Genomic DNA, 15,200 nt, shown 5'->3' with positions numbered 1-15,200 from the left:
CTAACTTTCAAAGGGGAAGGACTGGAATACGTTTGGTTTTTACCAAGTTTGGCCCATTCTGCTTAGAGCTTCTGGATCTGAACGATCCAGAAACACGCGTTTGTGGAAATGTACAGCGTTAATATCTGGTACATTCCACGCTGGCTTAGTTGCAGCACCTACCCAATGCCATTTACACCACATAGCCTACATTTAACGTATTGACTATAAAATGCAACTAAATAGCTACTTACTGAAGAGATTCAGGTTAAGAACCTTTCACAAGGGTACAATGGTATCCATAAGTCCAGGGGCCACATGCATGTGTCGTATGCACAGATTTGATCGTAAATAGGGCATACAGCAAAATCCACGACAGCACTGAGATTTATAAATCCTGAAACTGCCCCAATTGCATACTTGTGCATACTCCAGACCATGCGTATGATCTATTCATTGTGGCTGTTCAGCTGTACTGCAGGCATGAGGCACTTTTCCCAATCTCGTGACAGATGTGATATTTGAAGGGCATAAAGTGTGTACGAATGGGACAGTGCAAACGCATCACTACGGTGGTTTAAAAGCGACAGCAATATGTGAATAGAGACAAAATTCCAACAAAAAATTACATTATTACCTACATACCATTAATGAGGGTTATATTTTACTGTATTTTATTAACATCCAGTACAATGTTAAAAAGGCAGCGCCTGAAACTATTCTACAATGCTACCATTCACATTAATAGTTCGACCGAGACGAAAGAAACCAGCAGAAGAGTAGCAAAATGTGAACAGCTACACTGCAGAACAAAGTAAGAAAGGTTTTTGAAATCAATGGCTGGTGATAGCACGAGCACCAAAAAGAAATAATATAAAATAGCTTTGCAGTTATGAAATATTACCTCATTATATAGATATGACTACAGTATGAAAACTGACGTAGGAGCTATTCACATTAGGGACCTTGGCTGCACCAGCACTGTTGGAAGACCTTGCGAATGGAGCGATACACTGTTAGCATGTCCTTAGGGACCGGACAGAATTCCTCACGAGTCGACAACGTTTACCCAGAGCCATCCTACCACAGCTTACCAAGCAACACGTTTAGTTTTACTGGATGCAGAACTGCTTATGGGACCAAACGATTTTCGCTCTCTTGCCTGCACCTCAGTCAACAACTCGATCTCACATTCAGACGATTTTTTTTTTTGCTTTTTTCCATTATGTTTCCTTATGGTTCACTATAATTACAATTGTGTTCTTTTGTAACACTTTTTAATGCCACTTCCAAGTGATATAAATAGCAAAACATTATGGACTAACCCTCGTGTACGCAAAATTTAGTAAAAGTTAAAACAAGTGGTGCACCCAATTAAAACAGCGGCTCTCCCAAACCGGACAACCTGCAGTAATGGAATGGGCCCGGGAATATGACCAGGAATTCCAAACTGGGAAAAAGAAATCATGAGGAAAGAAAGCAGGTTAAAAATACAAAATAAAAAGAAACCCATTTTAAAACATTTGAATACTGTTCACAGCCTTTAAAAGCCCCTCGGATCCTGAGGTACGGTAGGGGACCAAAACATTAGGCTTGCCAAAGGTATGTGGGATCAGCTAGAGGGTCCGTGGAAATAGTCTGGATATAGTGATTCTGCCCATACTGGCCCAATAGCTGTTCATTTAATTGTTAAAAATATGCTGGGGGGAGAGAGTGGACTGTATGTGGACTTTATGTTTTCTGCTTCAAAGAAGGCTTACACTAATTTAATAGTCAAATTAAAATACTCAAATTAAAATAGGGAATTAGGATCAAAGGCGACTCCAGAAAAGTCTGAGCTGTGCCCTTAGACATGTTTAAACTCATTAAAACTGAAACAAATGGGACAGCGGCAGTTATTCTTAATACCTTCATGGCCTTAATTAAGAAGAGAAATACTTACAGAAGTTGTAAAATGTCACACTTTTACATATCTTTCTCAGAAGAAATATCTTCCTCAGGGTTTGTAGCCTAATCATCTGTTCTTTGCTCCCAGTTGTGATTACAGCCTTTACACTGGTGATGGGAGAGAGGATCCACGAGCTTCAATCCAAAGGGGTTATTCACCCAACGTATTAAGTATTAATGTATTATCTTTGACTGCCTGGCTTGAACCAATCAGTGTTTCAGCGTTGAGAGCCAAGTCTTTTGATTGGCTTGTTTAAATCAGAGACTGACAGCACTTGGAGGCTATTCCCATAATGTGGTTTTTATAGCCTCAACCAATATAGCACTACTCCTCAACCCTGATTTGTGAGGAAACACCCATTCGTTTAAATAAAAAATTAAAAGATGGAAATGCAACCGTGTTCTAACAACAAAGCGTTGGATTGAGAAGCATGACACCGATGGCAGCCACGTCCTTCTCAGTCATCAGATCTCAATCCAGTTGGACATCTCCAGATTATTCTAGATTATAAGAGTGCATACGACAAGACACTTCCATAAACTAGTTTTTATGAGTTTTAAGTTTCTCATGGAAGAGTGTTTGCTCCTGCAGGATTCCAGAAGCTGGTAGACTCTGCTGGCCCAACACACCATTGAGTGACTTAATACTGCTGTTTCCATCTTTCATTTTCTAAATATCTGTACATTCTAACTTCCACTGATTTGACCAAACTCCCTCTAAACAGGAGGCAATGCAAGAGAATTAAACTGACGGCGGCTGTAGTCATATTAATGATATGCATCTTAAAAATGAAGTGTTTCTAAGCAGTCTTTTAGAGTCGGTGGCCGTGGATCAGACTAGTAGGCGCTTTGTCATCATCATACGGGGGCTGAGAGCATCACTCACCTGCCTACATCACAGTACCCATCATCATTCCCATGATCACCATCATCACCATAATAAACTTCATCAACACCATCACCTTCCTCATCATCTCAGAAAAAATGGGAGAAAGGGCTCTAAAACAGCTGCTGAAGAGACAGGGTGCACCTTGGGTAAATGGTCGTCCTGACGACCCACAGGTCAGTGACTGTAAAGTGTGTTACAGCACACACACACTTGGCCCACCTCAGTGTAGAAGGACCTCACTATGTAAACCTTGGTGGTGTTATTCAGGCCGTGTGTAAATAATGCCCTATTAATTACAGCCGAGATGACGCCGACTTCAAATGATGAGCACTCCAAGCATTCACTGATTAAAATGACTAGAACACGCTTCCCAAATAAGTTACACTGTACTGCACTGGCTAGTCACTCATTACTGTGCATTTCCACAAACTTAACGTAACGCATAAAGCGGTTACATTAATATCACAGTATACTACACATGCGCCACCAGCTGCACAGCACTTCTGTGTGTGTTTTCAGGACAGTGTGTGTGTGAATAAGTGTGAACGTGCGTGTGTGACAGACCGTGCGTACATGCGAGAGTGTGTGTGCTGAATGATTCTGCATGAGACACAGTGCAAGCATGTGTGTGTGTGTGTGTGTGGGGGGGGGGGGGGGAGGGGGGGCAAGAAGACAGAGTTCTGGAGCTCTGTTTCAGAGTTTCTACTGTACCCACAGCCATATAGCCATAAACAGCAGTGATAAATGAAAAGAGCACATTTTAATGGCGACTCTATCTCCACTGCTCGCACCCCAGCAGTACCAGCAGGAGTGCGTAATGGGCGGCTGAAGCCCTCTGGCAGTGAAGTGTGCTGTTCACAAAGGAAAAACAAAAGACTCAGGGGGCTGGACTCACTGCCAGATTTAGTTTTCTAATCTGCATCCCATCCTGGGGGAGAACAATAAATGCTTCAGAATCCTTCCATTGTTTAGGGAAGAACAAAACCCCCAAAAACCCCAGCAAAATCCTTACATAACGGCTGGAGCTAAACTCTGCCAGCACCAGGCCTTCGGTCAGAGTTCATGGGGCGGTGATGGTTTGTGGACCCCTCGGTTTGAGAGCCCTCTTGGTCTCCCCCCCTGTTCTGCACTGGGAGCGAGGCGCCGTTTTGGCCAAAGGGCGCGAACGCAAACCCGCGCGAACCGGAGAGTTTGAACTTCCCTGCTCCGGTGGAGCCGCGGTACGATCGGGGGGCGGCCCCGCGTCTGCACGCACGCTGAGGCTCTGATCCATTCTGCCTCTCAGCCTCTCCACCGGGCAGCTCCTTATCGCAGAACCGGGGGTAGGAGGAGCGAGGGCTCAGGAACAGGAGTATGAAAATTTGAGTTAAAAGCCTGAGATGAACCCACAGGTTGGCTCTGCATTCCAGCGCTGCTCCCCCATCCCCTCCCCCGCAGGCTGTAATTCAGCACGGAGAATATCTGCTGAATCGGGGAAAGACGCATAAACAAGCGCGGCCGCCGCTGCGGTCGGGCCGCTCTGAGGTGCCCGCTCGGCTCGGGGCGGGCGCGCGCCCCCCGGGTCCGATCGGGAGAACTACCGGGGACCCGACCCGTAGGGACGGAGCGCTGCCCGTCCCCTCGACCCTGCCCTCCCCCACCCACAGTTCCCACAAGCTAACTTTACGCCAGGTGGAAATACCGTCCCATCCAGCAGTACACAGTGCCACCCCACCCTCGCTGTCCGCGCTCTTACCAGGCGAGCTTGAAGCCTTTCATTGGTGCGGAGGGGAGAGTCCGGTGGACATAGCGTCTTCTCCGCGCGCGGCTGACCCGTCATTCCATGGCATGTCCGCAGAGAGCCGCTGGGGGCGATGTCCCGGCTGTGACCGTGGTCCCATACGAGGGGTCTCATGGAGCCTGGCCGGCTTCTGCAGCTCTCCCCCCCTCCCGTGCTCTCTGCTCTCTCCCGTGCTCTCTGCTCTCTCGGCTCTCGCTCTCGCTCGCTCGGCGCTAGCGGTCCGCTCTCGCGCAGCCTGCTCTCATCTGAGTCCCAGGCTCGTTCGCGTGTGCGGCAGGGGATTATGACTGCGTACGGCTCTAAAGACAGCAGCTCGCTCGCTCTCTCTCGCGCTCCCTCTCAGTTCTGCTGCAGATATGAAGGCTGGGCTGCGTATGCCAGGCTCAGGACGCTACTGAGCATGCTCGGCTCTGCTCCTGCCCCCGTTCCTCCCTCCCTCTCCTCCCTCCCTCCCTCCCTCCCTCCCTCGCTCTCTCTCTCTCTCTCTCATAAACGTGTCTCCTCCACACACAACACCCCTCTCTGCTTGCTGCTCCTGCAGGTTCGTGGACAGTGCAACCTTTGGGTTGCAAGAGCTCCTTACCCGGCTCAGATGTGACCCCTCCCACCGCCAAATCCCCCAGCTCGCGGGAGGGGGCGGGATTAGACGGGACCTGTTGCAGCCTCGTTATGCTCGTGTCAGGCTCAATCGGTAATCAGCGTCAGCATTTGGGCCTCTTAATCTCTTAATGCAGGCCTGTGAGTGTACGCTGCATGACTGTGTGTGTGTGTGTGTGTGTGTGTGGGTGTGGGTGTGTGTGTGTGTGTGTGTGCACATATGTGTGTGTGTGTATTGTGCACACACATTTGCACTCAGTTAAACATTAGGCTGCAGAGAGTAACACTCACACAGGCACAGATGCTTTCTGTTATGGAAGCCAGACAAGAATCATGGACCACCTGTCTACCCATAAAAGGTCATAATAAGCCCCACCCTCCTCAAACACCCCTAAATGACACCATCTCCACAAACCATTCGGTACTGTGGTGAGGTCATGCTCCAATCCCAAAAGATATAAGCATACCCCCCCTCCCTCTCCAATTTCCACCTTCTAAGAAACACCTTGTTTTCCATTATTTATCAAATGATTTAAATGCATTTACGAGAAGAGAGACTTGCGATCCCCGAGTTTAACTCCATTTTGCTTTATGTTTGTGTGCTTATTCTATTGGAAGTGTGTGTGCCGTTTGAGTGGAGCAGCGGGAGAGCACCCGAGCCTGCACGGCGCCCTCTGTGGGGAGAGAGAGGCGGTGCGGAACGCGTGAGGTCATGGTAACGCTCTGATAAGCGCCGGCTTGGCAGGGGATCAGCTGGCCATACGAGCTCAGCGCCTCCACTGACAGGTCTTTCTCCAAAACATCAGCTGAGTCATCATCGCCATTCTCAAAGACAACTGGGGACTGAGCACGCACGTACGCGCGCACACAAGCATGAATGCGCATGTACACACACAAACACACACTCAAACACACACACACGCACACACAGACAAAATACAGTGCACACACAGATACAAACATATGCATGCACCCAGACTTGCCAGCAAATGCTCACATATGCACACATACAGGGGAACAAATGGAACTGTATGCTATGAAGGCATCAACCTTCCTCCAAAAAAATTAAAATGCTTCTGGGTGTCAGAGGTCATGAGAACAGAATCAGAATCAGATGGACTCTGTTGGGAAAAAAAGAGTCCATCCCATTAATAATTGCATGCTGAGAGTAATCAACCACTGGCACACACCGTATAGTTCACCTGGAACACTATTTAGACAGTTCACATAGTGCCTTCACTTAACCTCACCCAGGAGGCCTGCTCCTCCCCAGAAACCCTGCACTGCGACCGTTTGCCTGCTCACGTAACGCAGCGTTACCAAGAAGAGAGCCGGTGCAGTGATGAGGCGGCTCTTCCAAAACAACACAATTACACAGCATGCGCATCGCGCAGCACGCCCACACATCCTGGAAGAGGAGGTGGAGGCTTTCCGACTGCTCATTGGCTCTCCACCCCCACACCAGCTGACTCTTCCAATGGAAGCAAGCAGTCTCCCCTTCTGACTTGATACCCAGTGTTGAGACCTAGTGGTCCCGCTACAAGACATGACATCACAGGATTTATCGGTCTCATTTATCTGTCTCACACACAGTCATATCTACGCACTCACTAACTCACACACAAACACACACACACACAAGCGCATGTGCATGAAAACACACAAACGCACACACATATAGGCACGCACGCGCGCGCGCACGCACGCACGCACGCACGCACGCACGCACGCACGCACGCACGCACGCACGCACGCACGCACGCACGCACGCACGCACGCACGCACGCACGCACGCACGCACGCACGCACGCACGCACGCACGCACGCACGCACGCACGCACGCACGCACGCACGCACGCACGCACGCACGCACGCACGCACGCACGCACGCACGCACGCACGCACGCACGCACGCACGCACGCACGCACGCACGCACGCACGCACGCACGCACGCACGCACACACACACACACACACCACACACACACACACACACACACACACACACACACACACACACACACACACACACACACACACACACACTACTGTCAAACAGCAATCCCCATACCCCATTGTTCCAGTAAGTTGCTATCATCCCTGGCTGAATTAGTTGCCAGGGGCTGCTAACAGCAACAAAAAATACAGCTAGCTTTTAGAGTATCATATGAATTGCAAAGCATATTACGCATAGAAATATCCTATTTATATTACAAAAACATTTTCCACTTGAAAAACAATTACACCTACACGATGTACGGGATCACATGATTTCCAAGGTCATATCAGTGAATAAAATTGAAAGAAACTATTTTTATACTGAATGAAAATTGCACATGATATTGTAATACAACTTCTTTTGTTTTTTCATCAGTGTTGTGTGGGTTCACGCATCCACACAGCAATTGAACTGGCCAATCTAGTGGGCTCCATGAAAGGGCAGAGCCATCCATGTCAAGTGCAGATCTGCGAGCCTGTGCAGCCCTGGAGCAGCATAAACCCAAAGGTTTGGGCTTCCCAGCAGCTCTGGGCTCAGTGAGGGAGCTCTGCAGAGGGGTGGTGCTGAACGGACAGCTCCCAGGAAGAGCTACGACAGAGCGAGCCTCGTAGAGGCTTCCAGATCAGAACAATATAACTGCAGATCTCTATATCAACCGCCAGTACATCCACATGATCATATCTATCTTTCCACAGGCCCTTATGGTGGGCTATATATACAGTTCTGTGAAAAAGTATTTGCCCCCTTCTTGATTTCCTCTATTATTGCTTATTTGTCACACCGAATGGCTTCAGATGTTTAGACAAAATGTAATATTGGGCCTCTTCAGGGTAACTGAGTAAACACAAAACATATTTTTAAAATTATTATTCCATTTTGTTAATGAAATACCCATTTACAACTGCTAAGTAGGTTACCAAACAATCTATAAATATAATACTGACTAGTTTTTTATTGGAGAAAAATTAATATTTAATAATGAACTCAGTCTACAAAAATGTACAAAAACAATGAGGTGAGATTCCATGCTTAAAATTCAGTTTCATGCTTTTCAAAACAAGGACAAATTAATCCGATTCATATCTGATCTGATCTGTCAGTGAACACATGGCCACCTCCACACAATCTCTGTACTGAGTGACATTCTATTGACCTTGGTTTAATCCACACTTAATGTATGTCTCTGGGGAGGACAGGAGGCGTAAAGATCAATGGTACGCACCTCAGCACTATGGCTATCTATTCTGCAGACGCACAGCGGTGACCTCTGACCTCCCACATTCATTTCCCTGTTTCATCTCCACTGAAGCACAGAATAAAGGCGGAATGCTTCACCTTTAAGCCACATATCAGGACTCAGCTTTCCCCATGCAATAAACAGCCCTGCTCTCCACGACAACCAGATGATTCCTTCACTCCCGTGCTTCCCATTCCTTTCCAAACAAACAAAACAGAAAACAAACTAAATGAAAATGGTAAACTTGACTGTGGTGTCTGCAGTTTCTGCTTTGCATGTGAAGCCTATCTTGGGAATGCTTCTTGTCTTGGGCCATGGGACATTCTGTTAGCACACTCACAAGCCTGCTGGGAAATCCTCCACTGCCAGGATCTGTGCAGGCATGTCGGTTGACTGTGACTGGCCAATAGGAGACGAGCTTGGGGAGATCAGGTGGCCGCTGTCAGACTGATTTACTGTCAGATTGGGGAATACATGGCTGTGTTCGTTAAAGCTCCTCCCCAAATGCCACTCCATCTGAATGACAGTCAGCTGCACCGAGAGAGAGAGCGAGAGAGAGCTAGCCGCTAATGTAATGGACGGTGAAGTCAGACCTTTGAACCGCCACTTAAAAACTCTGCTTCATCTCTGACCAGCGATTCCCACAAATGTACACATTTCCACTGGTGGCTTCGTGTTTTTAGAGACAATTTTGCACTGCAAACATTAGCCTAGCCTCCACGGGGCACAGAAAGGCATTAAACGAGGCCGGCTGCCGCGTCATGTTGGGGTGTGGAGCACAGCCTCCCTGAAGCTCTAACGGAAGGTGCCGGAGAGAACCTGTGAGCGGCTCTCTGACGCGCTCTCTCCGTGTAAAAGTGCTAACGAGACTGCTGGGTGTGCCACCTGGCTAGACCCATCATGCCCAATTAAAACAAAAGGTGGCGTTTCCCCGTGAAGGGACCTGGGGACAGCATGTAATGATGCCCTGTGGATACAGCCGTCTCCATTACGCGAGCACTCACCGCTACGTGACCATTTATGTCACTTCCTGGATTAGCGTAGCAGGCCGCTGCTTCTAGGGCGCTTTTTGCTTCATGCATTCGCCTCCCACAGACGCAGTCAGCGTTTCGGCTCAGGATTTTGATAAGAAAGCCCCATTGGCAGGACTTCACCTCAGAACTGAATGTATGACTCACACAGTGGTTTTACAGTATGCCTGTGTTTTTATCAGCTGCGTGATTGCCACCATGTCGTGACTGTCGCGATCCGACGCCATGCTCGATGTTCGTACGTGGAAGAGTGAAATTATTCGTATTCTTAATCCATTCTGCTGCACCCAAAGCAAGCTGCTGTCACCTACAGTTACTGGATGCTAGGCTACATATGAAGCACACTATTCACCATGCATAAAGGCTTAACATTCAAAATTGCAACAATTTCACATACATTACACAGGCTAAGCATATAAAGGCCTGTTGGTTCATAGTAGAGAATACGAAACAGCTGAACGCACGCAAACACTCACGCACCCACGCACGCATGCACGAACGCACGCACGCACGCACGCACAAAGAACAACCCCAGACTCCGGCAATGCGCTCGATAAATAAAAGAACATGGCTGAGCATGTGCATACATTAAAGTGCTCATTAAGGGCACTGGATGGCTTCCTGTTTCTGCTGCACAGGGAAGGACAGAAATAGCAGCGTATTTCTTTTCTTGCTTCGAGTCCCCAGAAAGAACAATAACAATGCAAAAAACATGGACCTACGAAGGACCACAAACACACACACACAGGGCCGGAACAAGAGAGGAGAGAGAACCGAACCCACTGGCCTCAGGGGAATATGGGCTTGTGAGGCACTGGGGTGGTAATTAACATGCATAGACAGCTCACTGTGTGATATATGTCAGGACTATAAGACACACAGGATTCCAGAGATGTTTCCTAAACCAGAGGTGGTTTAGGAAACATCCACCCTAGGCTGGTCCGCAGGCCATCAGTTTGACCTGGATTTGACTGCAGTGCCAATTCCAAGAGTTTCTGCTGGGGTTCAAACCACCCCCCCGCCCCGCCCCGCCCCGCCCCGTCCCGCCCCGCCCCACCCCCGATCCCCCGTGGAAAAACTGAAACTGCTCTGTGTTGATATGTTTGGCATGTTTGACATCTCACTACCCCTCTCCCCTTCCCTCCTTCCCTCCCTCCCTCCCTCCCTCCCTCTCTCTCCTCATCCAGGACATTCTCTCTGCCTCAGTGGAGGGACGTTTCCCCCCCGAGGATTTTGCTCTCCCCACCAATATTCTGCATGACTTACCCCTCAGGCTTGAATGGGCCCAAACCACCTGAGTCCAACACACGAGGGGGGAACAAATCAAAAAGGACACGCGTATAAACAAACACAAGTCCCTTGAGATCCCGGAACCCTGCAATCTGATTGGCCCACACCCAGCCTGGATTTCACGCCTCCGCAGAGTGAGATCACACCGTACCACGGCCTGAGCCCCACTGAAGAACATGCAGTGAGCGTGAGAGTCTGCCTTAGCTGCGGGGCGGCAGGCTGTTTAACCGCGGACAGAGAAACCGGGCGGAGGTCTCTGTTTCGGGCAGGACGTCCGGGCGGCGTGATGGCTCAGACAGCGGGACAGCGTTTGTTTGTCTGTTAGGTTCTTTTCCTATCAGACGCTGGCATGGACGTTAGCACAGCACACAGCTCTGATCTCACAGCTCAGGGAAACTACTGCTCCCTGCATCAGAGAATGTGAGAAATCACACACATGCACACATGCAGACACACACCCTCCACCTGATGATCTTTTTAATGGCCAGACCGGCCCCACTTACGCACACATTCACACACATACACACACACACACACACACACACACTGGACTTCTCATAAACAGCCCTGTCAGGCCCCAGCATGGGCCCCCACCAGTCTCCATAGAAACAGTGCAGCCCCTGCCTCACAGCCGCCCCCGCCCCCGCCCCCGCCCCCCCCCCCCCCCATGTTTCCATGGAAAATAACAGGGGCCCATGGTCAGTAAATCCAGAGGTGTTCTGCCTCTGGCTGGAAAGGTGATATAAAGGAACACTCACCATGAGCACAATCAAGGGCACAAACACACGCACGTGCTCACGGACACACGAGCGCACGCCTCGCTGCTGTTGTTCGCTTGCTTCCGGTGGGCGGCGCGGCTCGGCGCTAAGCCGGACATGCCAGGACAGCCTGCGCTGTTTTAAGCCGAGCAGATAAACCGACAGACTAACGAGTGGCCAGCACGCTTTCTGATGCTAGCTCTGCTTCCGAGCGGTAGCCACAGCTCAGGGAAATGCACACACGGTTCTTTGTTCACGTAGGAGCGCTCTTTGCTTCGGGACGACTGAAGAGCATCCGTTCTCCAGGCAGGTCGCAGCAGCGTGAGGCAGCCCTGCTGAGTCATGCCTCGGGCTGCATGTGCCACAGAAGAATAAACAGGCAGGCCGACACAGGGGATTCTGGGAAGCAGGAACCCACCAAAGGATAATGGCGACAAGCTAACAGTTTCGCTTCCTTATATGCAGCCATGAGAGGGAACGTGAGGGATTATAAGCAGTTTGCTCTCTCTCGGTCTCTCTCGCCGTCTCTCCCGCACTAATAAATGAACCCAAAAAAGTCCGGAAGACATACTGTAGGCTGTGCATCCAGAGGGTCTATATCAGTGCTGCCTAAATGACGCCTTTGGGTCACAAACTGAACTCAGGCTGGGACTGAGCTTGTGATGCCGGGTGGTTGTGGGTGGCTTGCCACACTACCATTCTGCCATGTCCGACCCAAATCTGTGGGCTTACTGGGTGACAGGGCCGACCCTATGGGCCTGTACCAGGACAGGTGGCACTGGCCGGTCTGTGAGGGGTGACTCTGCTCAGATGAGGATGACGGTGCTCAGATGGGGTTTCCTATGCAGCCGGTTTACAGTGCAGTGCTGACACAGGAGGATGACTCACTGAGGCCAGTAATACAATACAGCACTGCAGCAGCCCTGTACCAGCAGCCCTGACCCAACAGCCCTGAGACACCACAGCACTGACCCAGCAGCCCCACACCCACCATCACCCCTGACCCAGCAGCCCTGCATCCACCAGCAGCCCTGACCCAGCAGCCCTGACACACCAGCAGACCTGACCCAGCAGCATCACCCACCAGCAGCCCTGACCCAGCAGCCCCACCCCCACTAGCACTCTGACCCAGCAGCCCCACCCCCACTAGCACTCTGACCCAGCAGCCCCACCCCCACTAGCACTCTGACCCAGCAGTCCCACACCCACCAGCAGCCCTGTACCAGCAACCCGAGGGCTGCCCACTTCAACAGGGGGACACAGTGGCCTGTCCTCATGTGGCCCCTGGTATCGCACCATACTGGAAGAGTACCGTTGGCAGTTGGCTCATTCCAGGCCAGAGAGCCAGCCCATGAGGCAGCCCTCCAATCAGGGACAGAGCAGCTCATCTGCACAGGAGCCTGTGAACTTCACTACATGCTGTCAATGGCCATGGCATTTACTGAGAGTGCAGATCAAAATGCAGCACTTTACCAGACCTGGGTAAAATGTGTTATCGGAAATATTTTTAGAAAACAGTACAATTTCTGGCTCCAGAAGAGACAGCTATTTCTACCAATTTTGGCAACTTTTTTTTGTTAAAAATTCTCATGGATCCACAGAGGAGATCTCAATTTTACCAGATTCTACAGTATTTCAAATATGTATCTGACAGTGGTTTCTTGCTTACTCTATTCCACACCAGGGAATACCAGCAGTAAAAAAAAAAGAAAAGATCAAACCGTGTCTGCTGCCATGAAACCCTAACCTCCACGCACTTAGGATCTGACAAAGAAACATGATCTTTTAAGTCCCCCCCAAAAAAATGTCTGTAGGAACAACTTCTGGACTGATGGGAAATGACTCTGGGAGCAGGGAGATGGCATACAGCCCACAACGGCAACCTCAACCCCCCCCCACAAGGACACTGCATCAGCTGAATGACATCATTCCGTGCCTTTCCCAAAGAAACCCAATACGGCTGTCGCGCCAGCACCTGAGTCAGGTGAGCTGAAAGGCTAGAAGGCGCGGCCCTTCAGAAGGCTCCGGAACGTTCCAGGCTGTTCTGGAATGTTCTAGGGTGTCCGGGAACATTCCCGAGTGCGCTGAAAAGTTCCAAGAGCGGCTTTCTCATAATGGTTCCAAGACTAATGGAGATGTTGAAAAGGCGTTTGAACACATATTTCAAAGGAACTCCAGCAATTAATTAGTGCGGCATAACTAATGTGCCCAGCGCTGGTTATTGCATTACGTTTACACATAGGCACATTCAAGCAGGGGTGACAAAGCCCTGCCATTAGCACGCTGTGTTCATGCTTTAATTCACATTCTCAATTTCACTACTGGGGGCTAAATAAAGATGCATTCTCTGCCCTCAAAATATTCCATAAACAAATGCCTAATATAGAATTACTCCACCTACACCAGCAGAACACACCTCATGGAATTATACTGTATATGCATTATCTGCATACAGTAATTACTCCTAGTCTCTAGTCGTTTTGTAATTCACTCCCTGATTGTGGTACTGAACTAACTGTAATATCAAGCTGCAGCAGAACTTCACAGGGGTAATGCAATGCTCAAATGGGTCTGAATATAATGTTACCGGGGCGATACGCTTCAACCGTACTGGTTCTTCCTGTGCAAACAGGAAATGAGCGTTGTGTGCCTCTCAGGCAGAGTGCTCCTACCTGTGCGGTCTCCATATCAGTTTCTTCCACTTCCTTTGCTTGGCCTATTGATAGAGAAAAGTGTTAAGCGACACGTCACCCAGGCTGAACAGAAAGACGGTGTTCTAGGTGGCGAAATGAGGAACTGGCAAACACCTCCTGAGAGAGCTTGTGAGGGGTCTCACTCCCAGCATGCAAAGGGGCTCAGTGGGATGACTGGAGTGGGGAGACCTGCACGGTCAATCAATCATTACAAAGCACCACTGCTCGGGTAGTCTCTGTTTACATGGCTGTTCTTTTCGGTTCCAGCAACCAAAAAGCAAAAGTCAGTTAAAATATCATATTCTATGCAGAAAATAAAATTTGATTGATTGATTGATTGATTGATTGATTGACCAACATAGAGCCGCATCACCGCAAGGTAGAGGTTAATTCCATTCAAATTCAGCAAATTAACCAAAATTCAATTGCGGAACTGCAAGAATCCCCATAGGACATGACGAAACTGAATTTCAATTTAATTTTCCAAACTGAAATTGAACTGACCCAGTACGTGTCATCAAGCCTGTGTCAGTAATTACGTTTCCAGCTGAGGCAGCGTGTACACGTATGAGGGCCCTACAGAGGTGCGTGTTCTAGCGTCAGCTTCAATTACGCATTTACTGTGTGAGAAGCGTAGGGTTCAGCCCTCAGCAGCTGCAGCGTTGAGCCTTATGGGTTTATGATGACCGGCCTGTCCAGCTGCATCGCAGTTACGCATTAAATGCTGCCGTAGGCTGGCTGCAGTTCCATCTCTGTGCGTGGAGGGGGGAGTGGGGGTGCTCACTCTGAGGGTGGAGAGGAAATGCTGAAAGCTCCTCCCTCACAGCCAGTGGCCTCACCCCTACTCTGCTGGTGTGTGTGTGCGCGAGTGTGTGCGTGTGAGAGCCAGTACTGCATGTGTAGCTGTTTGTGAGAATGCGTTTGTGCATGTGCATGAGTGCACACGTGAATGAGTGTGTGTGTTTATGTATGTGCAGGTATATTTGTATGTGTATGAGTG

At 49.5% G+C, this 15,200-nt stretch overlaps 1 protein-coding gene across 10 annotated transcripts in view; it reads right to left on the bottom strand.

The window, feature by feature from the left end:
* gramd1bb (GRAM domain containing 1Bb) overlaps positions 1–15,200 on the bottom strand; it is a 131,721-nt gene that overhangs the window by 45,477 nt on the left and 71,044 nt on the right. The window contains exon 1 of one of the 10 annotated variants that reach the window (XM_035384986.1): positions 14,180–14,203. The exons of 8 other annotated variants lie outside the window; for them this stretch is intronic. Coding sequence is in view for 1 of the 2 variants with exons in the window: in XM_035384988.1 (XP_035240879.1) it covers positions 4,551–4,573 (23 nt within the window). In the remaining variant the exon portion in view is untranslated. Of the gene's footprint in view, positions 1–4,550; positions 5,002–14,179; positions 14,204–15,200 lie in introns of those variants that run through there. One more of the 10 variants, XM_035384988.1, reaches the window with a different exon arrangement.

This window comes from Anguilla anguilla, chromosome 12 (assembly GCF_013347855.1).
Source record: "Anguilla anguilla isolate fAngAng1 chromosome 12, fAngAng1.pri, whole genome shotgun sequence".
Taxonomy (NCBI): domain Eukaryota; kingdom Metazoa; phylum Chordata; class Actinopteri; order Anguilliformes; family Anguillidae; genus Anguilla; species Anguilla anguilla.
This window is presented reverse-complemented; position numbering and strand designations above follow the sequence as displayed.